Consider the following 26,519-nt stretch of genomic DNA (forward strand, 5'->3'; position numbering starts at 1 on the left):
GAGATACATACATATTGGATGTATTTATATACATGTTCAGATTTTTTTCTGCTGGAGCACTTGATGAAGAGAGTTAAGAAACTGTTTGTCTGGACCACCCACCCCAGATTTTCTCAGGCTAGACCAGCAAGATCAACACTAGATTTTTCTCCCATCCCCAGCTTTGTGAAAACAAGAGAGAGCTTCCAGGAGATAAACAGAAAACATGCATTTCTGTCTATGGTTTAGTTGGTCAATGACCTTGAACAGAATTCCTCCCAGGTGTGGTATGAAATGTGTTCATCCTGATATCCTCTGTGGGCCGTCAAGAGAAGGCATTGTCTAAATTAGTGGTTCTTAACCAGGGGTGATTCTATTTCTTCTTCTCCTGAGGGAATGTGGCAATCTCAAGAGACATTTTTGGTTAGTAGGTGGAGACCAGGGGTGCCTCTGAATGGAGAACTGAGCGCTTCCTTTAGTTAAGTTTTTCACTTTTGACTTGCTGTCTGATAGCTTTGAAACTGTAAGTTTACTTTGAGTATTTTGGAGCTTTATGCTCAGAGATAAGCTTGGAGATCCTACATAGAGAGTACTTTTTATCTCATATACATTTATATATGAATGCCTCATAGATTTGAAGTATTTATTTTTCATCTAGTTAAGATCTTATGGTATTTCGGGCAAAAGTCTTTTGAATATATTCATAGATTGCTTTTTTCCTTTGTGTAGTTTGAAATCCTGAAGAAATATCTTGACAGCGGTGGAGATGTCCTTGTGATGCTAGGAGAAGGTGGAGAATCCAGATTTGACACCAATATTAACTTTTTACTGGAAGAATATGGAATCATGGTTAATAATGGTAATTAGTATTATTATTTTCAGTAGAGGCAGTAATTTTCTATCTATTATTTTATATCGTAGCCCTCTAGGTCCAGTGGCATAATGGAAAAAGCCCTGGGCTGTGTATGCATGTTTTAATGTTCCATTCTCATCAGCAGTCTGAGCCTCCTAGGTTTGGGCTGCTTCCATTTATAAAGTGAGATGGATTGGAACCAAGTTCCAGGGTGCCTTTCAGGTCAAAATTGGTATGAGTCTATAATATCAAACTTATTTCTAACCTAAAATATACCTCCTTCTGTTTTTCCCTCATAGATGCTGTGGTTAGAAATGTATATCACAAATATTTCCATCCTAAAGAAGCTCTAGTTTCCAGTGGAGTCTTGAACAGGTAAGCATGTTGAAAGCAGAAATATCTTGGCCAGGTGTCACTGCTCACGCCTGTAATCCCAGCACTTTGGGAAGCCAAGGCTGACGGATCATTTGAGATCAGGAGTTCAAAACCGGCCTGGCCAACATGAAACCCCATCTCCCCATCTAAAAATACAAAAAAATTAGCCAGGCATGGTGGCAGGCGCCTGTAATCCCAGCTACTCGGGAGGCTGAGGCAGGAGAATCGCTTGAGCCCGGGAAGCAGAGGTTGTATTGAGCTGAGATTGTGACATTGTACTCTGGCCTGGGTGACAGAGCGAGACTCCGTCTCAAAAAAAAAATAAAGCAGAAATATCCTTACACATAACTCTCATTTCTTCTACATAAATCTTCCCTCATCTCTTCTCACACATTCTTTTCACTGCCCCTTCTTCTTTCTTTTTTTATGTTATTATAATTTATTTTACTATATTACTACTCATTCATCAAATTATTTTTCTTCATCTTTTGAAACTTACTTCACATTCAACTTATTTTTTATTTTTATATATATATGTATGTATTTTTTGAGACAGAGTCTTGCTCTGTTGCTCAGGCTGGAATGCAGTGGTGGGAACACAGTTCACTGCAGCCTTGACCTCCCAGGCTTAAGCAATCCTCCCACCTTAGCCTCATATTTACTGTGCTAATGAATACAGTGTGAAATTCTCAAATTTTTTTGTTTACTAGATTTTAATTTTTCTTCTTCAAGGGAAATTAGCCGAGCTGCAGGAAAGGCTGTGCCTGGGATCATTGATGAGGAAAGCAGTGGAAACAATGCCCAGTGAGTATGTTTTCTGATGCCACATGAGGAGGATGTATCATTTTGAAGAGTCTTCTTTTTCAAAATGAAAAGAGCTTTTGTTTCTGGTTACAAAAATAATCAGAATTTGAACAGTTCAAGAGGGAAAAAAGTAGAAGCTCTGCACTGTAAGTCCATGCTCCTCCTCCTGAAGGCAGTCTTAATAATATAGTATTTAGGCCCGGCACGGTGTCTCACGCCTGTAATTCCAGCACTTTGGGAGGCCGAGGCGGGTGAATCACCTAAGGTCAGGAGTTTGAGATGAGCATAACCAACATGGCAAAATCCCATCTCTACTAAAACTACAAAAATTAGCCAGGTGTGGTGGTGTGCGCCTGTAGTCCCAGCTACTCGGGAGGCTGAGACAGGAGAATCATTTGAAACCTGGAGGTGGAGGTTGCAGTGAGCCCAGATTGCACCACTGCACTCCAGCCTCGGCAACAGAGCAATACTCCATATAGTATTTAGATTTCTAGGGGTTTTTTTTCCATTTATAAAGTTATAGGTAAGTACCTCTTCCTTTTTAATGACTGGATTAAATTGGATCTATCCCAGTTTAACCAACTCCCTATTTTTGGACATTTAAGTAGTTTATAATGTTTTTCTTCAATAATACCACCTGATGTTTTTCAAACATTGACTGTGTGACAGGCATGTATTACCTCATTTAATCCTTACAACTCTGGAAAGTTAGAGATGAGATACAGAGACATAATTGCCCAAATGCACATGACTACTCCATGTCAGAACTTAGATGCAACCATAGGCAGTCTATTCTAGAGCCTGCACTCTTAACTTCTGTTCTGTATTATTGTTATAAACAATTTTATAGCCGGGTGTGGTAGCTCACTCCTGTCATCCCAGCACTTTGGGAGGCCAAGGCGAGTGGATCGCCTGAGGTCAGGAGTTTGAAACCAGCCTGGCTAACATGGCGAAACCCCGTCTCTACTAAAAATAGAAAATTTAGCTGGGCATGGTGGTGGGCGCCTATAATCCCAGCTACTTGGGAGGCTGAGGCAGGAGAATCGCTTGAACCTGGGAGGCAGAGGTTGCAGTGAGCTGCCGTCGCACCACTGCACTCTAGCCTGGGGGACAGAGGGAGACTTCATCTTAAAAAAAAAAAATTATATTTGTTATTATAAATAATAAAGCACAAATGAACATCTTTTTTTTTTTTTTTTTGAGACGGAGTCTCACTTTGTCACCCAGGCTGGAGTGCAGTGGCACAATCTCAGCTCACTGCAACCTCCACCTCCCAGGTTCAAGCGATTCTCCCACCTCAGCCTCCCGTGTAGCTGGGATTACAGGTGTCCACCACCACACCCAGCTAATTTCTGTATTTTTAGTAGAGATGGGGTTTCACCATGTCAGTCAGGCTGGTCTTGAACTCCTGACCTCAGGTAATCCACCTGCCTCAGCCTCCCAAAGTGCTGGGATAAGTGAACATCTTTGTATGTACAGTTTTGTGCACTTGTGGTAGTATTTTTTAGGGTAAATTTCTCAGCATTGAAATTTCTGGGTCAGAGGTCTTCCAACAGATGGGTTACCAAATGTAGTGTATTACCAGATATCTCTCAGGGAGGTGGTACCACTTACAGTCCCTATGAGCACACCCCTTTTTCCTCTCTTGCCAGCACGGAGTATTCTGGTAAACATGGTATCTGTTTCTTTAAATTTGCATTTTAAAAAATTATTAGTGCATAGGATGACCTTTAAAGTCTACTGGCTGATTGTATTTCTTCTGTGAATTTCATGTTCACTGCTTTTTGGCCATTTTTCTATTGATGATTTGTCTTTTTGCATTCATTTATAATGCCTCCATACTTTGAAATATTTTACCCAATAAAAATTGACATTTTTATGTAGTTAAAGCATGTTACAAAGTTTTAGTAGTGAAAATAATATGGTCCGGTTACTGTGGCTCACCCCTGTAATCCCAATACTTTGGGAGGCTGAGGCAGGCAGATCACTTGAGCTCAGGAGTTCAAGACCAGCTTGGGCAACATGGCAAAACCCTGGCTTTACAAAAAAATACAAAAATTTAGCCGGGCATTGGTGGCTCACACCTGTATTCCCAGCTACACGGGGGACTGAGGCTGGAGAATTGCTTGAACCCGGGAAGCAGAGGTGGCAGTGAGCCGAGATCGCGCCACTGCACTCCAGCCTGGGTGACAGATGAGACCCTGTCTCAAAAAATATGTAAATAAAATGAAATTAAAAAATAAAATAATGTGATTGGCTGTGTGCAGTGGCTCACACCTATAATCCCAGCACTTTGGGAGGTCGAGATGGGCCGATGGGTTGAGGCCAAGAGTTCAAGACCAGTCTGGGCAACATAGTGGGACCCTGTCTCTACAAAAAAAAAAAAAAAAAACTTTAAAGATGAGCCATATGTGGTGGCACAAACCCATAGTCCCAGCTACTCTAGAGGCAGAGGCAAGAGGATTACTTGAACCCAGAAGGTCGAGGCTGCAGTGAATCATGATCATGCCACTATACTGCAGCCTGGGTGACAGAGCACGACTGTCTCAAAAAATAAATAAATAAATAAATAAATAAATAAATAAATAAATAAATAAAATGTGGTCGTAGTCCAGAAATAGTTAAAAGAAAATAAATAATACAGATTAAAATTAGACCAAAAACATATATGGAGGGTGGGGGTTATTTGTGTATAGTAAAAGTGGCATTTCAAATATTAGAAATGGATGGCATAATTCTGGGTAACCATTTGGAGAAATAGTTTCATTTTCATACTACACCCCAAAATGTATTCTGGATAGGCTAAAATTTTTAATATTAAAAATGAAAGCATATGCCGGCCGCGGTGGCTCATGCCTGTAATCCCAGCACTTTGGGAGGCTGAGGCAGATGGATCATGAGGTCAGGAGTTCAAGACCTGCCTGGCCAATATGGTGAAACCCTGTCTGTACTAAAAATACAAAAATTAGGCCGGGTGCAGTGGTTCACGCCTGTAATCCCAACACTTTGGGAGGCTGAGGTGGGCGGATCACCTGAGATCAGGCGTTTGAGACCAGCCTGACCAACATGGTGAAACCCCATCTCTATAAAAATACAAAATTAGCCAGGGATGGTGGCAGGCACCTGTAATCTCAGCTACTCAGGAAGCTGAGACAGGAGAATCACTTGAACCCGGGAGGTGGAAGTTGCATTGAGCCAAGATCATGCCATTGCACTCTGGCCTGGGCAACAGGAGCGAAACTCTGTCTCAAAAAAAAAAAAAAAAAATTAGCCTGGTGTGGTGGTGCACACCTGTAATCCCAGCTACTCAGGAGGCTGAGGCAGGAGAATTGCTTGAACCCAGGAGGCAGAGGTTGCCGTGAGCCGAGATCGCACCACTGCGCTCCAGCCTAGGCAACAGAGCAAGACTCCATCTCGAAAAAATAAAATAAAAATTAAATTAAATTAAATTTAAAAAGAAAGCATAGAAGTACTTAAAGAAACCCAGGTACGATGGCTCACGCATGTAATCCCAGCACTTTGGGAGACTGGGCGATCAACAGGGTTTCAGGATCTAACCCATCCCACCATAACATGGGTGTCCCTGGCCTGACCAAAAACACACAAAACCAGCTGGGCTGAGGGTGGAAGTGGGATGCCTGTAGTCCCAGCTCACTGGAGGCTGGAAAGTGCAGGAGAAGGAAGTGAACCCCGGAGCGAGTTCAGTGAGCTGGAGATCCCGCCACTGCACTCCAGCCTGGGCGGCGAGCAGGGACCGCCCCAAAAAAAAAAAAAAAAAGAAGCACAGCTAAAACCAGAAAATGATGGCTCACTATGTAACCCAGCACTTGAGACTATACGTAGATCACTCTGAGGTGCCAGAGCTAAGACTTGAGCCCTGGGCCAAACCCCACCCCTACCTAAAAACAATACAAACTTAGCCAGGATGTGGTGGTATTAAACCTGTAACCCAGCTTACCTGGGAGCTGAGGGCGAGGGAGGAATTGCCTAACCGGAGGCTGAGGGCTGTAACAGATGAGACCTGACCACCACCTAAGCCCAGTGATGGAGCCCAGACAACCAACCCAGAAGTACCTTTTAAAAGTAGGTGAACATTTTAAAATTCCGAAGTAGGGGTACGACCTTCTTCAGTGGTAAAACCTGAAACAAGCCCAGGCGGAATATGGGTATTAATCCAGTTAATATTTTTGACTGGTCAAGAACTGACCTAGGGCCGAGCGCAGTGGCTCATAATCTGTAATCCCAGCACCCTGGGAGTCGGAAGAACTATAATGGAGTTGGGACCGCCTGGCTAGCATGAGAAACCCCGCCCCGTCAAACAAAACAACAAAAAACAAAATGAAAAATTAGCCATGATGGCAGCACCCAGTCCCAGCCATTTGGAGTTTTATGCGGCAGGTAATCGCGGTGAACCGGAAGCGGAGCTCGCAGGAGCCAAGATCGCTACCACTGCACTCATAGCCTAAATGCCGAGCAGAGCAAGATCCATCCCTTTAAAAAAAAAAAGGGTCGGGCTGGCCTCGCTTCCAAATCCCAGCGACCCTTTGGGAAAATGGAGAACGGGCGGATCACGGGTCGGCGACCGGCATCATCCGCCACGTAGTCCCCGGCCTCTACTCGCTGGGGCAAACTAGCCGGGCGATAGTGCGGCCTGAACCGTTTCTCGCTCGAGGCTGGAGGTGGCAGGAGAATGGCGTGAACCCGGATACGGAGCTTGCAGTGAGCTGGAGTTTACGAGCCTGAATCTGCCTGCATGGCGTACCGGCCTAATCCCAGCACTTTGGGAGGCCGAGGCGGGTGGATCAGCGAGGTCAGGGACGGCGAACCTGGCGGCCATGGTGAAACCCGCCTGCACGCAAAATGCCAAAACTAGCCGGCTGCGGTGGCGGCTTCGTAGTCCCAGCTACCGGAGGCTGAGGCAGGAGAACATGCTGAACTCCGGGAGGCAGCGAGCCGCGCAGCGAGCCGGTGATCGCCACCGCACTCCAGCTCGGTGTGTGAGATATTAAAGGCCGACCCGCCTCAAAAAAAAAAAAAAAAAAAAAAAAAAAAGGAATCAATCTAATTATTTCACTTTGTATCAGCTCATCCAATAGGTATAGGTAAAAACCTGCACTCGGTTTAAACACCTTATTAGAAGTTCCTGATTCCCCCTACTTCTGCCAGGCAGACCCAAGGCATAGTAACTGTTAGTGTCTGTTTCCCTATCTGTGTAATGGGGACAATGTTAACATTACAAAAATCGGCACCAGCGAGGTGATATTTGCAAAGTACTTTGTGTGTAAGCTCAGCCATAGTACCCTGCCTCCGCTGCTGTGAGCATGACTTTGTAATTCATTATAGTGAAGGGAATGTGTTCAGTTTGCCCTCTCCTGACACCAGGGAAACACAGCTTCTCCTCAGGCTTTGAGAGATGGACTAGTCCTCCATCGTGCTTTGAAGTATCTTTGCCTGTTGGAGTCTCAGATTCTCCTTTATCCTGGCCTTGTTGTCCCTTTCTCCTTCTCCCTACCCCATGTAGCCATACTTAATTCTGTTTCTCATCCAAATGTTTAAGCTCAGATCATCTTAGGGACTTTACACAAGCTAGTCCCTCTTTTAGGAAAACTCTTTCTGAAACTTTTCACTGAGCTAATCTTTACTCGGTCTACATGTACTGGTGCCCCGTTTGGGGAATGGGTGTTTAAGTTTATACTAAGTCTTATCAAAATGTCAGTCTCATTGATTTCTTTTTTGCACGGAGTCTCGCTTCCACGCCTCCAGGCTGGAGGCTAAAATGGCTTCACCGTGCCCGGTTCCCCGCCAAGGCCGTTTCCTGCGCCTCATAGCCTCGAAGCGGGGACTACAGGTATCTCGGCCACCGCCCTAAGAAGTTTCGTATTTTTAGTAGACGGGTTTTCACCGTAGTTAGCCAGGATGCTGGCCCCACCTGGTCTCGTGACCGCCGCCTCCCAAGTGCTGGGATTACAGGCTTGAGCCACCGCCTCACGCCCTCATTTACTTTTTTTCTTTTTTTCGGAGAGTGCAATGGCACTGTCTGCAACCTTCTCTTGGGTTCAGGCAATTCTTGATTCCTGAGCTGGGATTAAGAAAGCCCGGCCACCACACTAAGCACAATTTTTGTATTTGAGTGTTGACAGACCTCACTGTCGAAAGTTTGGCCAGGCTGATCTTGGAACTCAACCCCTGTGCATCCACCCGCCTCAACCTCCCAAAGTGAGATTACAGGCTTCACTGGGCCAGCCTGGCCTAGTCTCATTGATTTTTTAAGTAGTAATTAAAGAAATAGAGGAGTGTAAATAATAGCAGATAGGCCAGGCACAGTGGCTCACACTTGTAATCCCAGCAGTTTGGGAGGCTGAGGCAGGTGGATCACCTGAGGTCAGGAGTTTGAAACCAGCCTGACCAACGTGGTGAAACCCCATCTCTACTATAAATACAAAAATTAGCTGGGCGTGGTGGTGCGCGCCTGTAATCTCAGCTCTTGGGAGGCTGAGGGTTGGGAATTGCCTGAACCCGGGAGGCAGAGGTTTCTGTAAGCTGAGATTGCGCCATTGCACTCTAGCCTGGGTGACAAGAGCAAAATTCCATCTCAAAATAATAATAATAATAATAATAATAATAATAATAATAGCGGATAGTTTTTATCTTACTTCTCAAGTGTGCATTCTCCCTTATGCCTTGAGAATCACTTTCCATTGATTGCATTTGGGGAAAGTGTTGGGGATAGATGTGTGTTGACCTCCATATGACTATTTCTCCCCGCTCCCTTTTCTTTCTCCATGGACAACTGCTTGTTTTCTTCTACTTCTGGCCCAGAGATCGTGGGCTGTAATCCACCTTGCTGGGATACTGCTGAAGTAAGGGTAGAAGGCGGAGTTTGGAGAATGTGGGCCAGGTACCACTTCTCTTTCATGGTATGGTAACAAAGTCATAGGGTAGATGAGACTTTACTGAAGGAATGGGGAAGATTAACACTGGAGGCAGACCGGGCCCAGTGGTTTACGCTTGTAATTCCAGCACTTTGGTAGGTCAAAGTGGGCAGATTGCCTGAGCTCAGGAGTTCAAGACCAGCCTGGGCAACATGGCGAAACCCTGTTTCTACAAAAAATATAAAAATTAGTTGGTGTAGTGGCATGCACCTGTGGTCCCAGCTACTCAGGGCGCTAAGGCAAGAGAATCGCTTGAGCCCAGGAGATTGAGGCTGCAGTGAGCCATGTTCATGCCACTGCACTCCAGCCTGGGCAACAAAGTGAGATAAAAAAACAAAACAAAACAATCAAACAAAATCACTGGAGGGAAATAATTTTAAACTTAAGCTAAAAAGAATTTTTGTGGTCTAAAGAAAAAGGGAAATGAAAATCTCTATGAGGTACTCCTCGTGGGTGCTTCCATGTTTCTAACCTTATGCTCTGGTCTTGAGATCTCTGTTTCTCTCCATTCTGAGAGCACTTCCTTCAAGCTTTGCAGAGCTCCATCTTTCAGTAAAACCCTAGCCCCTCCTGCATGGGTTGGCCTTACCCCAGGATCTGCACCAGGATCTGCTCCTCTATCCCACACCCTCTCCAGGAGTACGTTGCCCCAGGTCAGACCAATTCACTCTAGATAATCTAAGACAAGTCTTTGTTAGGACAGTGGAGAGTAGAAGGGACTGCAAAGCAGATCTGTGTAGAAGTGTCCATCGTAGCGTATATTTATGCCTCTGTCCATGTGACATTCAACTGGTAACATGCCCTTCCAGTGACAGACATTCATTCTTAGATATAGCACCAGCCAAACCCAAGGAAGAAGAATGTATTTACCACTAAGATGTTATTATGCAGAGCAGCTGGAGTTTAGTTCTTGGATGAGGCCCCATCCTTTTCCTCCTTCCTCCATCAGGGGCTAGTTTAGTTCTCCCAGTAACAGTCATTTCCACTTTCCTATGAATTTACTTTCATGTTTGTTAAAATGCTTTATTAAATGTGTAGCTAGAGTTGTCCCAGTTTTTAAGTTAACAAACCAAAGCTTAGAAAAAATTTTGTTTGATAATGAATCAAAGAGTGTTACTCGGCTGAGCGCAGTGGCACACACCTGTAATCCCAGCAGTTTGGGAGGCCGAGGCAGGCATATCACTTGAGGCCAGGAGTTCAAGACCAGCCTGGCCAACATGGTAAAACTCTGGCTCTACTAAAAATACAAAAATTAGCTGGGCGTGATAGCAGGCGCTGAGGCTGGAGAACAACTTAAACCTGGGAGGCGGAGGCTGCAGTGAGCCAAGATCACACCACTGCACTGCAGCCTGGGTGACAGAGTGAGACTGTTTCAAAAAAGTGTGTTACTGAAGAAACATTGAGATTATTTTCAGAATTTTTGTATTCATATTTTTAAAATTTGAATGTGTTTCTTTAATTTCTTACAGGGCTCTCACCTTTGTGTATCCTTTTGGTGCCACATTGAGTGTCATGAAACCAGCAGTGGCTGTTCTGTCTACAGGTTCTGTCTGCTTCCCACTTAATAGACCCATTCTGGCTTTCTATCACTCAAAGGTACAGCCTTTCTTAAATGTGGGTATAGATATTATTTTTATTGTTGAAATAAAAACTACCTGACCATTTCCAGAAGGCTTTTATATATTTTCTCATTGATCATCCTGCCAGTCCTGTAAAGGAGTATCTCAGCTATATACATTTTGCTTATGGGGAAACAGTGGATTGTCCAGTAATTGATGAAGTTAAGGCCTAAACCTAGCCCTTTTTTTTGAGACGGAGTCTCACTGTCACCCAGGCTGGAGTGCAGGGGTGCGATCTTGGCTCACTGCAAGCTCCGCCTCCTGGGCTCACGCCATTCTCCTGCCTCAGCCTCCCAAGTAGCGGGGACTACAGGCGCCCGCCACCACGCCTGGCTAATTTTTTATTTTGTATTTTTAGTAGAGACGGGGTTTCACCATGTTAGCCAGGATGGTCTCGATCTCCTGACCTTGTGATCTGCCCGCCTTGTTATTATTCTTAACCCAAAGCTTTTCCACTATAGCATGAGGCTACCTGTATTATAACTTTTAAAATAACTTTTTTTTTTTTCCAATCCCATGGCAGCATATTGATTAAAGTAACTTTTAATCCTGTCTGTGACTATGGGCTGTACCCTCAGTGTAAAGAGAATACATTCAGGAACAGATGGAGTTAACATATTACACAAAATAGCATAGAATTGTGTTGATGTTATTTTAGTTTATCCTAAGAAAATATATCAGAAAACTATTTTTCCAGTTATTATCCTAGAGACCCCATAAAAATGTGGGTGCAGCTAGTCCCAGGCAGTGACCCAACATCCCATTGCCTTTCTTTTTCTTTCTTTCTTTTTTTGTGAGATGGAGTCTCACTCTGTTGTGCAGGCTGGAGTGCAGTGGCGTGATCTCGGCTCACTGCAACCTCCACCTCCCAGGTTCAAGCAATTCTCCTGCCTCAGCCTCCCGAGTAGCTGGGATTACAGGTGTCTGCCACCATGCATGCCTAATTTTTGTATTTTGGGAAGAGATGGGGTTTCACTATGGTGGCCAGGCTGATCTCGAACTCCTGACCTCAAGTGATCTGCCCACCTCGGCCTCTCAAAGTGCTGGGATTACAGGCACGAGCTCTGTTGCCCAGGCTGGAGTAGAATGGCACAATCTTGGCTCACTGCAATCTCTGCCTCCCGGGTTCAAGCGAGTCTCCCGCCTCAGCCTCCCGAGTAGCTATACCACCATACCCTGTTAGTTTTTGTATTTTTAGTAGAGATGGGGATTTACCGTGTTGCCCAGGCTGGTCTTGAACTTCTGAGCTCAGGCAGTCTGCCCGCCTTGGCCTTCCAAAGTGCTAGGATTACAGGCATGAGCCACTGTGCCCAGCCCCCACTGAGTTTTAATTCACATTTTGCTGAATTTACCTTCATCTGTCCCCTAAGACAGAATTCACCAGCTGATCTTCTAATTTTTTCCTAGGGAACTCGATGTCTGTAGCTTTTAACAATCCTATTTTTTTTTGTGGTACCTAGGAATTACCTTTCCCTCCTTATTTAAAAGCTCTTGGGCTGGGCATAGTGGCTCACGCCTGTAATCCCAGCACTTTGGGAGGCCAAGGCGGGTGGATCACAAGGTCAGGAGATGAAGACCATCCTGGCCAACATGGTGAAACCGCCTCTCTACTAAAAGTACAAAAATTAGCTGGGTGTGGTGGCATGTGCCTGTAATCCCAGCTACTCAGGAGGCTGAGGCACGAGAATTGCTTGAACCCAGGAGGTTGCAGTGAGCTGAGATCATGCCACTGCACTCCAGCCTGGAAACAGTGAGACTCCGTCTTAAAGAAAAAAAAAAAAAATTGAAAAATTAGCCACGCATGGTGGCAGACTATGTAGCATTTGCTTTTAATGTGGTACAAGTCAGAGTTTTTTAAACCAATTTTTAAAAAATGTATGGAATGTGTGTATTTATATCTCTTGACATCTCTGGCTTAGTGTAATTCTTTTCCTGGGGAAATAATAACTATGCCTGTTCCCTATATGTGATGTAGCTAGAAAAACCGATTTCATTTTGTAGTTTTACTATTGAACTGGTTTTCTCATTACAAAAGTAGTATGTGCTCATTGTTGGGCTGGGTGTGGTGGCTCACAACTGTAATCCCAGCACTTTGGGAGGTCAAGGCGGGCGAATCACTTGAGGTCAGGAGTTCGAGACTAGCCTAGCCAACATAGTGAAACCCTGTCTCTACTAAAAATACAAAAATATTAGCCCAGCATGATGGTGAGTGCCTGTAATCCCAGCTACTCCAGAGACTGAGGCAAGAGAATCGCTTGAACCCTGCAAGCAGAGGTTGCAGAGAGCCAAGATCATGCCACTGCACTCCAGCCTGGGCAGTGGAGCAAGACAAGCCTGGGCAGTAGAGCAAGACACTGTCGCCAAAAAAAAAAAAAGTAATATTGTAGAAATGTTACAATAATTGTAGAAAAATTGAACAATACAGAGATAAAGCAGAAGAAAAAAATTCCCCCATTGCACTACTCCAAGACTCTAAGACAGCCCAGGTTGACATATTCTTCACTCTCTCCCACTTTTGCTTTGCCTTATTTTTATTTATTTGCCTCACAAGCTTTAAAGTAGGATAGCTATATAATTTATGCTATAGGTCAAGCGTGGTGGCTCATGCCTAGCACTTTGAGAGGTTAAGGAGGTAGGATCACTTGTGGCCAGGAGTCTGAGACCAGCCCTGGCAACATAACAAGACCTGTCTCTACAAAAAAGTTAGCTGAGTGTGGTGGTGTGCTCCTGTAGTCCTGGCTACTTGGGAGGCTGAAGCAGGAGGCTCACTTGAACCCAGGAGTTCGAGGCTACAGTGAGCCATGATTGTGCCACTGCACTCCACCCTGGGAGACAGAGTGAAACCCTGTCTCTAAAAATGGAAAAAAAAAAATTATACTTTTTTTTTAACCCAATGATTTGTTGGAAGCATTTTCCCATGTTACTGAAAACCCTTTATAATATGAAATTTAACTGCCGAAGAAGGTTCTGTCATTCTGAATTACTTTTTTTGTGAACATTTGGATTTATTTCTAATTTTTTGTGACTTTAACTACACAACTGTGCATACAATTTTTTATGTTTCAGACTGCTTTTGTTGCATATGTTAATAGTTTCAACAACAATGTGTGAAAGAACTTATTTCACTAAAATTTGACCAGCACTGTTTATATCATTTTTTCATATTTATTTATCTGATAGGCAAAAGTACTTTATTTTTATTTGTTAAAAATTACAAGTATTGAAAATCTTTCTTATTAACCAGTTGTTATTTTATGACTCATGCTTGTGCCTTAGTTTTCTTTTTGTGTGTGTGTGACGGAGTCTCACTCTGTCGCCCAGGCTGGGGTGCAGTGGTGCGATTTTGGTTCACTGCAACCTCCACTTCCCAGATTCAAGTGATTCTCGTGCCTCAGCTTCCTGAGTAGTTGAGATTACAGGCATGCACCACCATGCCTGGCTAATTTTTGTATTTTTAGTAGAGACGGGGTTTCGCCATCTTGGCCAGGCTGGTCTCGAACTCCTGACCTCAAGTGATCCACCTGCCTCGCTCTCCTAAAGTGCTGGGATTACAGGCGTGAGCCACTGCACCCAGCCTTGCCTTAGCTTTCTTTGAGACTGAATCTTACTCTGTTGCCCAGGCTGGAGTGCAGTGGCACGATCTCAGTTCACTGCAACCTCACCTCCCCGGTTCAAGCAATCATCCCGCCACAGCCTCCCAAGTAGCTGTGGGAGTACAGGCACATGCCACCACCCCCAACTAATTTTTGTATTTCTTTTTTTTTTTTTTTTTTTGAGACGGAGTCTGGCTCTGTCACCCAGGCTGGAGTGCAGTGGCCAGATCTCAGCTCACTGCAAGCTACGCCTCCCAGGTTTACGCCATTCTCCTGCCTCAGCCTCCCAAGTAGCTGGAACTACAGGCGCCCGCCACCTTGCCCGGCTAGTTTTTTTTTTTTGTATTTTTTTAGTAGAAACGGGGTTTCACCATGTTAGCCAGGATGGTCTCGATCTCCTGACCTCGTGATCCGCCCGTCTCGGCCTCCCAAAGTGCTGGGATTACAGGCTTGAGCCACCACGCCCGGCCAATTTTTGTATTTCTAGTAGAGACAGGATTTTGCCTCCCATGTTGGCTAGGCTGGTCTCAGATTACTGATCTCGGGGCGATCAGCCCACCTCGGCCTCCCAAAGTGCTGGGATTATAGGTGTGAGCCACTGTGCCCGGCCTACCTTAGCTTTCTATTTGGATCTTACTTAAATATTTTTTTTTTTTTGGTACCCATAGGTATCTTTAACTGTACAGACTGTCTTTGAGTTTATCTTTTTTTCCCTTTAAAATTATGATCTTCATTTATAAGATAAATAACAGTGGGAAAATGCTGTAGAACCAATTTAATTTTTTTTTTTTTTTTTTTTTTTTTTTTTTTTTTAATTTTTAGAGACAGGGACTCGCTCTGTTTCCCAGGCTGGAGTGCAGTGGTGCAGTCATAGCTCATTGTAACCTCGAGCTCCTGGGCTCAAGTGATTCTTCTGCCCCAGCTTCCCAAGTAGCTAGGACTACAGGTATGCCTCACCACACCCAACTAATGTAGAATTAATTTATGTTAGTTTTTGTTGAAAGCCAAATAGAAAAATACAGAAATATCTAAAATGAAAGGGAGGTTAAAGCGTAGTAGTTATTATAGTTGGTATTTCTTTTTTTTTTTTTTTTTTTTTTTTGAGATGGAGTCTGACTCTGTCACCCAGGCTGAAGTGCCGTGGTGTGATCTCAGCTCACTGCAACCTCCGCCTTGCAGGTTCAAGTGATTTTCCTGCCTCAGCCTCCTGAGTAGCTGGGACTACAGGCACATGCCACCACACCCGGCTGATTTTTTTTTTTATTTTTAGTAGAGATGGGGGTTTCACCATGTTGGCCAGGCTGATTTCGAACTCGTGACCTCAGATGATCTGCCCACCTCGTCCTCCCAAAGTGCTGGGATTACAGGCTGAGCCACTGCGCCTGGCCTATAGTTGGTATTTCTAAACTTTAAAATCTGGGCGTGGGCCGGGCCCGGTGGCTCACGCCTGTAATCCCAGCACTTTGGGAGGCTGAGGCGGGCAGATCACGAGGTCAGGAGATCGAGACCATCCTGGCTAACACGGCGAAACCCCGTCTCTACTAAAAATAAAAAAATTAGCCAGGCGCGGTGGTGGGCGCCTGTAGTCCCAGCTACATGGGAGGCTGAGGCAGGAGAATGGCATAAACCCGGGAGGCGGAGCTTGCAGTGAGTGGAGATTGCACCACTGCATTCCAGCCTGGCCGACAGAATGAGACTCCGTCTCAAAAAAAAAAAAAAAAAAATCTGGGTGTGAATTGGCACTCTTCAGTATATAAGACAGTTGCTAGCGTGATTCTGATAAGTGTCTGGGGACTAGGATACATGAGATGCATCTTGGGATTTGAGTATCTGACCCTGCTTTGTCATCAATAGAACCAAGGTGGGAAGCTGGCAGTGCTTGGTTCATGTCACATGTTCAGTGATCAATATTTGGACAAAGAAGAAAACAGCAAAATCATGGTAAGCTATTTGTTCCATCACATGAATGTACAATGTGTAAGTATTATTTTCATGTCATTTTAAAAAATACTGGTAAGTTTATTTGCTCATTTAAAACCAGCTACTCAGAACCCAGTCTATGCCAGGCACTGAGAATACAAAGTTGAGTCAGGCATAGTCCCTGCTTTGGAAAAGTTTGTAATACATTGAGAGAGAGAGAGACAAATTAGAAAACCCAGAAGGGTGTTTCTGAGCATGTCAGGTGGGGTGGGAGCTGAGCCTGGAGAAGCAGAGAGGAACAAGCTCAACAGCAGTATCACGTGTGAGACCAAGGAGCTCGAACTTGATGCTGAAAGCCACAGGGAGCCCTTGGGTTTTCAGCAGCCTTGGGCATAGCCAGGTCTGTGTTTCTTCTTTTTGTTGTTGTTATTGTTTATGAAAGAACTTCTGGAATGTTTTGGAAAGATTTTTCTGTCAGTTGTGTGGAAGGTGGAAAGGAGGAGGCAGCCTAGAGCCAGTTAGGAAGGCGGTGGTGTCACCAGGCAAGGAAGAATAGGGACCTGAGTATCGGCAGTGAAGGTGTGCGTGGAGAGGAGGGGCCGGTGGCATGGAATGGGAATTAGGAAGGGTTCTGTAGAGGACCACTCACTGACTGATGTGGCAAATAAAGACATTGCAATTTTGTCAAAAAAACACCCAGGGAACATGTCTTATGGAGGATGGCAGAGTGGGGAAGCACATGTCTGTACAGCACGTGTCAGAGCTGTCCATTGGTGATTCCAGTGAGAGAAAGAAACGCCCGCCAAACTTTTTCCTTCATAAAATAGATTACTTCAGCCTTATAATTGTTATATTGGGAGATTGATTAAGACCTTATTTCTGTGGAATTTACATGAAGTTTCAGCGTCTCTAGATACATTATGGGAGATCTAGATATTCTACTTTTTTTTTTTTTGACATGGAGTCTCTCTCTGTTGCCCAGGCTGGAGTGCAATGGCACCATCTTGGCTCACTGCCACCTCCACTTCGCCGGTTCAAGCGATTCTCCTGCCTCAGCCTCCTGAGTAGCTGGGATTACAGGTGTGCGCCATCACATCAGGCTAATTTTTGTATTTTTAATAAAGACAGGGTTTCACCATGTTGGCCAGGCTGGTCTGGAACTCCTGAGTTCAGGTGATCCATCCGCCTCAGCCTCCCAAAGTGCTGGGATTACGGACATGAGCCACCATGCCCAGCCTAGGTATTCTACTTTTCAAAAGTTTTAATTTCAGACTGTCATCACAGTAAACAGGGATTAATTCAGGATTGTGAACAAATGTTAATAAATTTTAGCTTGTGGCTAGAGGTTAGAGTGCTTAAAGATAAATTATAAATTTCTGATAATAAAAGTTGCATTATGCTGGGCACAGCAGCTCATGCCTATAATCCCACCACTTTGGGAGGCCGAGACAGGCGGATCACCTGAGATCAGGAGTTTGAGGCCAGCCTGACCAACATGGTGAAACCCCATCTACTAAAAATACAAAAATCAGCCGGGCCTGGTGGCAGACGCCTGTAATCCCAGCTACTCGGAAGGCTGAGACGGGAGAATCATTTGAACCCAGGAGGCGGAGGTTGCAGTAAGCCGAGATCACACCACCACACTGCAACCTGGGCAACAGAGCGAGACTCTGTCTCAAAAAAGAAAATAAATAAAAAGTTGCATTAGGGTGACGAAAACCTTTGAGTTCTCATATGATTTCAAGGCTGGCTACCCTTTTCTGAATCACTGCTTTAATCTTTTTTTCTTTATCATTTTTCTTGATTTAATTCTCTAGTCCTGACCTTCAGCTTTTTCAAATAACCAACTGTCCTAATTATGTACTTTTTTTTTTTTAAGGATGTTGTTTTCCAGTGGCTCACAACAGGAGACATCCACCTAAACCAGATTGATGCCGAAGACCCAGAGGTAGACACTGCAAATTATTAGAAACTTTTAAATGAGAAATGAGTCCAGCTTCTCAGTATCACTTCTAACAGCTCAAAAGGAATACACGTCTGTCTTACCTCATCTGTAAGAAAAATGGAAAGAAAGGATGATTGGGGGGGATGAAGGCCATATTGTAAAAAATAAGTCAATAAACAAAATATGTAATTAATCATAGAATTAATTGGAGGGGAACATACATACATACAGTATGTATATAAATTAGAATTTAAATTATGGGCACTCTGGCCCAAACTTTCAAAATGAGCATCTGCAGAAAAATACTTTTTTCAGAAGTATGAAATTTTCTCATAAAGAAACAAAGACTATCAGAATTTATGTTGTAAACTATAATTTTGTCGCCTTTAGATTTAACAGTTCTAAAGGCATTATGATAATATTCATCAGATAAGTGAGAGTGGTGAAACCAGCACAGCGAAATCACCACTGGCTCTTGGACCTTATACAGGTTCTTTCTGACCATTTTTCATCCTAGTTTTCTTTATTTTTTTAAAAAATGTATTGTGGCCGGGTGCGGTGGCTCAAGCCTGTAATCCCAGCACTTTGAGAGGCCGAGACGGGCGGATCACGAGGTCAGGAGATCGAGACCATCCTGGCTAACACGGTGAAACCTCGTCTCTACTAAAAATACAAAAATCATTAGCCGGGCGAGGTGGCGGCGCCTGTAGTCCCAGCTACTCGGGAGGCTGAGACAGGAGAATGGCGTGAACCCGGGAGGTGGAGCTTGCAGTGAGTCGATCGCACCACTGCACTCCAGCCTGGGCGACAGAGCGAGACTCCGTCTCAAAAAACAATGCCTGACAAATTTTGTTGTATTGTATTGAGATGGAGTCTTGCTCTGTTGCCGAAGGCTGGAGTGTAGTGGCGCAATCTCAGCTCACTGCAACCTCCATCTCCTGTCCAAGTGATTCTCCTGCCTCAGCCTCCTGAGTAGCTGGGATTACAGACGTGAACCACCATGCCTGGCTAATATTTGTATTTTTAGTAGAGGCAGGGTTTCACCATTTTGACGAGGCTGGTCTCAAACTCCTGACCTCAAATGATCCACCTGCCTCAGCTTCCCAAAGTGCTGGGATTACAGGCGTGAGCCCCCCGGCCCAGCCTTCTGGTTTTCTTGTCTGTGAACAGGGGATGCTAATACCTGTGTTCTCTGCCTCACAGGATGATTATGTGGGCTAAGTTAATAGATGGTAATGTGTCAGGCATTGTATGCCATATACTTCCACATAAGTCATCTTATTTAATCCTCTCAACTGCCCTGGGAGGCAGGTGGTCTTATTCTCATTTTATAGATGAGGAAACTGAAATCCTTCAAGATCGCAGTGTGTTCAAATGGCAGGCAAGTGCAGAGCCAGGATCCAAATCCAGGTCTCCTAATTCAAACTCTACTTACCCTACAATTGTTTCTCTATTTCTTAAACTCTGAAATGTCAGGAAAATAATTTCCTGGCCATTGGTCATGGGAGGTAGGTGAGAAGACAGTCAAAGATGGCTGTCCACTGACTGCTTCCTCCCTCACCTAGGGACATGGCTTCTCAGAGACTGATTTGGGTTAGGAAACAGGAGAGCTGCATGTCTAAAGTATTTCCTTATATGGAAACATTAAGCATATGGATATTTTGCTTCATTATTTAAGTGTAATATATTTAACTACTCATGGCCAGTTGCGGTGGCTCACGCCTGTAATCCCAGAACTTTGGGAGGCTGAGGCGGGTGGATCATGAGGTCAGGAGATTGAGGCCATCCTGGCTAACATGGTGAAACCCTGTTTCTACTACAAAATTAAAAAATTAAAAAAAAATTAGCCAGGCGTGGTGGCGAGCGCCTGTAGTCCCAGCTACTCAGGAGGCTAAGGCAGGAGAATGGCATGAACTGAGATCGTGCCACTGCACTCCAGCCTGGGTGGCAGAGTGAGACTCGTCTCAAAAAAAAAAAAATATATATATATATATATATATGTGTGTGTGTTTGCATATATATGTATACATATGTGTATATATGTGTATACATATATATGTGTATACATGTGTATACATCTGTGTGTGTATACATATACATATATGTGTGTATGTATATATATGTATATGTATACATACATATTTAACCACTATCCTGTTGGCAGGCATTTAGGTTTTCCTGGTGGTCTTTTACTGTCACTAGTCCACAGCATGTGTCATGACTGAGGGCTCTCAGCAATGCTAGAGGGATGTCCTTGGCTAGGGGAGAAGGACTGGTATCTAGTGTACCGGTGGAGGAACTGTCTGTACTGGTGTCACAGGTACTCTGGCTTGTACCAGGAGGAAAGAAGCAGATAGGGCCTGGATGCTAGTGGGTAGGTACATGTTATGGTGGGAGCTTGTGGACTTTCTTTCATGATTTCCTTTATTTTCTTACTAAAATAGAAAATAGGGTCATTGCTAAAATGGGGAAAAGGAAAACCAGTTTTTTTTTGAGACAAAGTCTTACTCTGTCACCCAGGCTGGTATGGTGGTTTGATCATGGCTCACTGCAGTGTTGACGTCCTGGGCTCAGGTGATCCTCCCACCTCAGCCTTCTAAGTAGCTGAGACTACAGGCACACACCACCATGCTCAGCTAAATTTTTTTGTATTTTTGTAGTGACAGGGTTTTGCCATATTGCCCAGGCTGGCCTCCAACTCCTGGGCTCAAGCGATCCGCTCACCTCAGCCTCCCAAAGTGTTGTGGGTGTGAGCCACTGCACCCAGCTGGGAAAATCATTTTCATGGCTGAACTGGAAAAAGGGGAGTATTGTCTAGAAGAATGGGAAAGTGGGTAGACTACAGAGATGTAGTTGATTGCTGAGTGCTCAAGATCAGAGATCATGAAATTAAAAGACCAGTTGACAGGGTTGTGTGTTTCTCCAGCTGTGTTCAGCCATGTGAGTACTGGTGTAATTGGAGAGTTGGATTTAGCCAGTGCTGGGGTTTAGCCAAGTTAATTTTGTTCCTCTTTCCACATAAATTAGCTTATTTAAGGTTTAGTGGTCAGTGATCATGAACAGTAAAATTTCTTGGCAAGAGAGTATAAATGTTGCAGATTTAGACCTGAGACGGGAGATTTGACAGAATAAATGCTTGTTCTTGCTGTGCTGAAAGGAATCCTCTTGTGGCTTTCAGATTTCTGATTACATGATGCTGCCCTACACAGCCACCCTATCAAAGCGGAATCGAGAGTGTCTCCAGGAGAGCGATGAGATCCCGAGGGACTTTACCACCCTCTTTGACCTGTCCATCTTCCAGCTGGATACCACCTCCTTCCACAGTGTCATCGAGTCAGTACCTGTGGGCTTCTGAGCTACACTGCACTCTATTCTGAGTGTTTGGTTTGGAAACATGAGCCTGGGAACGGGAGTTAGGGTTGTAGTAAATGTGGCATGCAGAACATGTTCTCAGATCTATGATGAGGTCAACAAAGAAACTGGGCTGGGTATGAGGGGTTGATGTAGAGAACTGCCAGAGGTTATTACCCCTGCGTGTTCCAGATTCTGGACCAGGCATTTAGGGTGACCAGCTTGTTTCATTTTTCCCCAGACTTCTCCTGGTTTTGGCACAGAGAGTCCCAAGTCCCAGGAGCAACCTCAGTAAATGGAGATGGTTGGTCACCCCCATTTCTCCCTGGGTATCTGGGCAACTGGTAATGCTATTAACTGGCACTAAGAATGCAGGAAAAGGAAAATTAGCCAGGCGTGGTGGCAGGCTCCTGTAGTCCCAGCTACTCGGGAGGCTGAGGCAGGAGAATGGTGTGAACCCGGGAGGTGGAGCTTGCAGGGAGTCGAGATTGCTCCACTGCACTCCAGCCTGGGTGACAGAGCAAGACTCCGTCTCAACAAAAAAAAAAAAAAAAAAAAAAAATGCAGGAAAAGGAAAGATACATGGGCTGTGTTCTGGGCACTTTCAGTCTAGTGCAGATGTGCAGGTGGAACTATGAGTTTAAAGATGAAAAGGTCTGTAAGGCCATTAGGGAAGCTGTGGGATGGGATGAGGACATCAGGGGCAGCACAAGAATGGGAATTGGCCTTGAGACAGGACCTCACAACTTTCAGTGCTTGAGAGGCAGGAGAAGAGGGCCAAAGACCGAAGCTGGGGAAAAGCAGTTAAATGTACAGGATGGCGGGCAGCATCTTGAAGGGCAAGAAGGAGAGGAGAAAATGACACAAGCAAAGGGGTTCAGAGAGGGGCCAGGGCTCGTCTTCACTATTTCTAATCTGAATTTCACTACTCAGGGAGAAAATTTGGTTAGCTTGTCTTCCTTTCCCACCCCCCTGTATCCGGAGACCAAGAGCCATGCCTTATCAACCTGGAATCCTCATTGCCTAAGACCCAGAGCCCAGCACATCCTGGGCATTTGGGGGATGTTTGTGGAATTAACATGCTGCCATTCTCCCCATGCTTTGCTTATACATCCACTCAGCAAATATTTGTGGCACAACTACTGTTCCAGGATCTTGGGATGCTTCAGGGACCTCAATAATGAAAATCTTTGCCCTTTTATAGTTTATTATCTAACAAAACAGACAGGCATCAAGACATTTCTATATCTGTGATGTAAATTAAAGAACATGTTAGAAGATGATTACATACGTCAAGCAGAATACTGGGGAAGGGGAGTGCCAGGCACATTGCATTTTTAATAGGGTGATCAGGCCAGGCGCGGTGGCTCACGCCTGTAATCTCAGCACTTTGGGAGGCCGAGGTGGGACGATCATGAGGTCAGGAGTTCGAGATCAACCTGGCTAACATGGCAAAACCCCATATCTACTAAAAATACAAAAATTAGCTGAGCACGGTGGCAGACACCTTGAAACATGGAGTGGTGAAAACGCAGTGCCAGAGTTCAGTTAGGCTTTAAATCCCAGCTACTCAAAGGCTGAGGCAGGAGAATCGTTTGAACCCAGGAGGCAGAGATTGCAGTGAGTCAGGATTGCACCATTGCACTCCAACCTGGGTGACAGGGCAAGACTCCATCTCAAAAAAAATAGGGTGATCAAGATGACTTCATTGAAAAGGTGATATTTGTGGAAAAACTTGAAGGAGGTGAAGAATTTAGCCTTGTGGCTATCTGAGGGAAGAGTATTCTGGGCACAGGAAACAGCCAGTCCTAAGACTGCAAGACGGAGGAATGCTTGATATATTCTAGGAAGAGCAACAAGGCCATTGTGGCCACTGCAGAGTGAGTAGGGATGAGAATGGTGGGAGATCAGGCCTGGCCTACTTGTTTGCCTCTGCAACGACTTCCTGGGCTTTCACTCTGGGTGAAAAGAGGAGCCACTGGGAGTTCTGAGCAGAGGGGTGGCATAATGACTTCCTTATATCCTGAATGTCAAGGAGCAAGAGTGGAGTTGGGGCCTGAAGGGAGCTGTCGCAGTAATTCAGGCATGAGATGATGCTGGCACCAGCCAGACGGGAGCAGTGGAGGTAGTGAGAAATGGTCTGATTCTGGATGTATTTGGAAGGTAGAGGCAACAAGATGTGCTACACAGCTAGGATGTGGGAGGTGAGAGGGAGAAAGCTTGGTCTGAGCAGTGAGAAGGATGAAGTTGGCCAGGGATGGTGGCTCACACCTGTAATCCCAACACTTAGGCCGAAGTGGGAAGATCTCTTGAGCCCACAAGTTCAAGACCAGCTTGGGCAACATAGGAAGACCCCATCTCTACAAAAAAGCAAAAAATTACCCAGGTGTGGTGGTGCACACCTGTAGTCCCAGCTACTTGGGAGGCTGAGGTGGGAGGATTGCTTGAGCCCCAAAGGTTAAGGCTGCAGTGACCCACTCCAGCCTGGTCAACAGAGAGAGAACTTGTCTTTAAAAAAAAAAAAAAAAAGTTACAATAACTGAGTTGAGAAAGACTGTGAGTAGATTTTGCAGGAAGAGCAGAAGTTCAGTTTGAGGTATATGGAGTTGAGATGTCAATGAAGTTTCCAGATGGTGTTGAGTAGCAGTTTTATATGTTAACCTGGTGGTCAGAAGAGATATCTGAGCTATACATTTAATGTGGGAGTTTGGGGGCACATCTGTATCTGTATTTCATCTAAAGCACACAGCACACATCTTTTCCTTTTTTTTTTTTTTTGGAGACAGAGTTTCACTGTTGTTGCCCAGGCTGGAGTGCAGCAGTGCAGTCTCTGCTCACTGCAACCTCTGCCTCCCAGGCTCGAGCAATTCTTCTGCCTCAGCCTCCTGAGTAGCACCACCATGCCCAGCTATTTTTGTATTTTTAGTAGAGACAGGGTTTCACCATGTTGGCCAGGCTGGTCTCAAACTCCTAATCTCAGGTGATCCACCTACCTCAGCCTCCCAAAGTGCTGGGATTAAAGGCGTGAGCCACAGCACCTGGCTCTATTTTCAAATCTATAAAATCAGGATGAATCTTTTTCTTTTTTTTTTTTTTTTTTTTTGAGACGGAGTCTCGCTGTGTCTCCCAGGCTGGAGTGCAGTGGCGTGATCTCGGCTCACTGCAAGCTCCGCCTCCCGGGTTCACGCCATTCTCCCACCTCAGCCTCCCAAGTAGCTGAGACTACAGGCGCCCGCCACCACGCCCGGCTAGTTTTTTGTATTTTTAGTAGAGACGGGGTTTCACCATGTTAGCCAGGATAGTCTCGATCTCCTGACCTCGTGATCCACCCGCCTCGGCCTCCCAAAGTGCTGGGATTACAGGCTTGAGCCACCGCGCCCGGCCATCTTTTTTGTTATTTTTTGCCTGTTTTTCTTTCTTTTACTTTTTTTCTGTTTTTCAGGATGAATCTTAACAATAAATGATGTATTAGTTTAATTAGCAGCATTTTTTTCCTTTCAGTGAACCATAAACTATGATGCATCTTACCTTTGGTGGATTCTTAGATTTGATGAAATATGGTAGATAGTATTTAAAGCCATGTGACTGGATGAGCTCACAAAGCGTTATAAGTGTTGATAGAGGGAAAAAAAGGACCATCTTTTGAGCCCTGGGGCACCCCAGAGTTCAGAAGTTAGGAAGAAACAGAAAAACCAGCTGGGCATGGTGACTCACACCTGTAATCCCAGCACTTTGGGAGGCTGAGGTGGGTGGATCACTTGAGGCCAAGAGTTTGAGATCAGCCTGGCCAACATGGTGAAACCCCATCCCTACTAAAAATAGGAAAAAAATAGCTAGGCATGGTGGCACACGCCTGTAGTCCTAGCTACTTGGGAGGGTAAGGCAGGAGAATCACTTGAACCCAGGAGGCAGAGGTTGCAGTGAGCCAAGAAAACACCACTGGACTCCATCGTGGGTGACAGAGCACGACTCCATCTCAGAAAAAAAAAAAAAAGGAAGAAATAGAAGAGCCAAAAGAAGAGATGGAAAAGCAGTAGCCAGTGTGAGATGAAGAAAATCAAGTGCATGGTATTCTGAGAGGCAAGTAAAGAAAGTCTGTCAAGACAGAAAGGGTCATCAGCTGTGTCAGATACTTCTTATGGGTCATAAAAAATGAGGGCTGAGAATTTATCTTTGGATTTAGCAACATGGAGGTCACTGGTGATCTAGACAGAGTCTTTTTTATGAGATGGTGAGGGTGAAAGCTTATTTGGAGTTGGTTTAAGAGAGAATTGGACATAACAAATATAGATAGCTCTTTTGAGGTATTTGCTACAGAGAGAAACAGAGCAGGGGCAAGGGCCAGGGTCAGTAGCTAGCTGGAAGAAGTAAGGTCAAGAAGGTGTTTTTTAGATGGAAGAAGTCGCAGTATATTTTTATACTGGTGGGAATGTTCCAGTAGAGAGAAAAATGGATAATGTAGGCGAGAGCGAGGAAAATGACTGAGGTGAAACACGAGATAAGCAAGAGACAATGGGAAAGGGGGTTTGGTAAGTGGTCTTCTTAGCTCCTTTTTTTTTTTTTTTTTTTAAGACAGGGTTCCACTGTTGCCCAGGCTGGTCTGGAACTCCTGGGCTCAAGCAGTCCTCCCATGTTGGCCTCCCAAAGTGTTGGATTATAGATGTTAGCCACCATTCCCAGCCTGGTCTTTGCTTTTGTTTTTATTATTTCATATATATATATGGTCTTTTTTTTTTTTTTTTTGAGATACAGTGTCATTCTTTACCCAGGCTGGAGTACAGTGGCACGATCTTGGCTCACTGCAACCTCTGCCTCTCAGGTTCAAGTGATCCTCCTGCCTCAGCCTCCCTAGTAGCTGGGACTACAGGCGTGCACCACCACACCCAGCTAATTGTTGTGTTTTTAGTAGAGATGGAGTTTCACCATGTTGGTCAGGCTGGTCTCAAACTCCTGACTTCAAGTGATCCACCCGCCTCAGCCTCCCAAAGTGCTGAGATTACAGACATGAGCCACCACATCTGGCCCAGTCTTAGCTTTTAGACAGGAGCATGGATCATTTAGTCAGTAACAGATGGGAAACATGGGTGCAGACTCTGGTGGATGAGAAAAGTTGTTGATTGAAGATTATGGAAATTCTTAGAACTTCAG

At 44.8% G+C, this 26,519-nt stretch overlaps 1 protein-coding gene across 7 annotated transcripts in view; it reads left to right on the forward strand.

Annotated features, from left to right (window-relative positions):
* The window catches only part of IFT52 (intraflagellar transport 52), a 58,804-nt gene that overhangs the window by 12,018 nt on the left and 20,267 nt on the right, over nucleotides 1–26,519 (forward strand). For 5 of the 7 annotated variants that reach the window (XR_652322.1, XM_003904724.5, XM_017944791.3 and 2 more), the window contains 7 exons: nucleotides 709–838; nucleotides 1,132–1,207; nucleotides 1,940–2,011; nucleotides 10,413–10,539; nucleotides 16,010–16,096; nucleotides 17,955–18,023; nucleotides 21,199–21,353. Coding sequence is in view for 6 of the 7 variants with exons in the window: in XM_003904724.5 (XP_003904773.1) it covers nucleotides 709–838; nucleotides 1,132–1,207; nucleotides 1,940–2,011; nucleotides 10,413–10,539; nucleotides 16,010–16,096; nucleotides 17,955–18,023; nucleotides 21,199–21,353 (716 nt within the window). In the remaining variant the exon portion in view is untranslated. Of the gene's footprint in view, nucleotides 1–708; nucleotides 839–1,131; nucleotides 1,208–1,939; nucleotides 2,012–10,412; nucleotides 10,540–14,989; nucleotides 15,102–16,009; nucleotides 16,097–17,954; nucleotides 18,024–21,198; nucleotides 21,354–26,519 lie in introns of those variants that run through there. The other 2 variants (XM_009216096.1, XM_017944793.1) reach the window with 2 other exon arrangements.

The sequence above is a fragment of the Papio anubis genome, chromosome 16, assembly GCF_008728515.1.
Source record: "Papio anubis isolate 15944 chromosome 16, Panubis1.0, whole genome shotgun sequence".
NCBI lineage: Eukaryota > Metazoa > Chordata > Mammalia > Primates > Cercopithecidae > Papio > Papio anubis.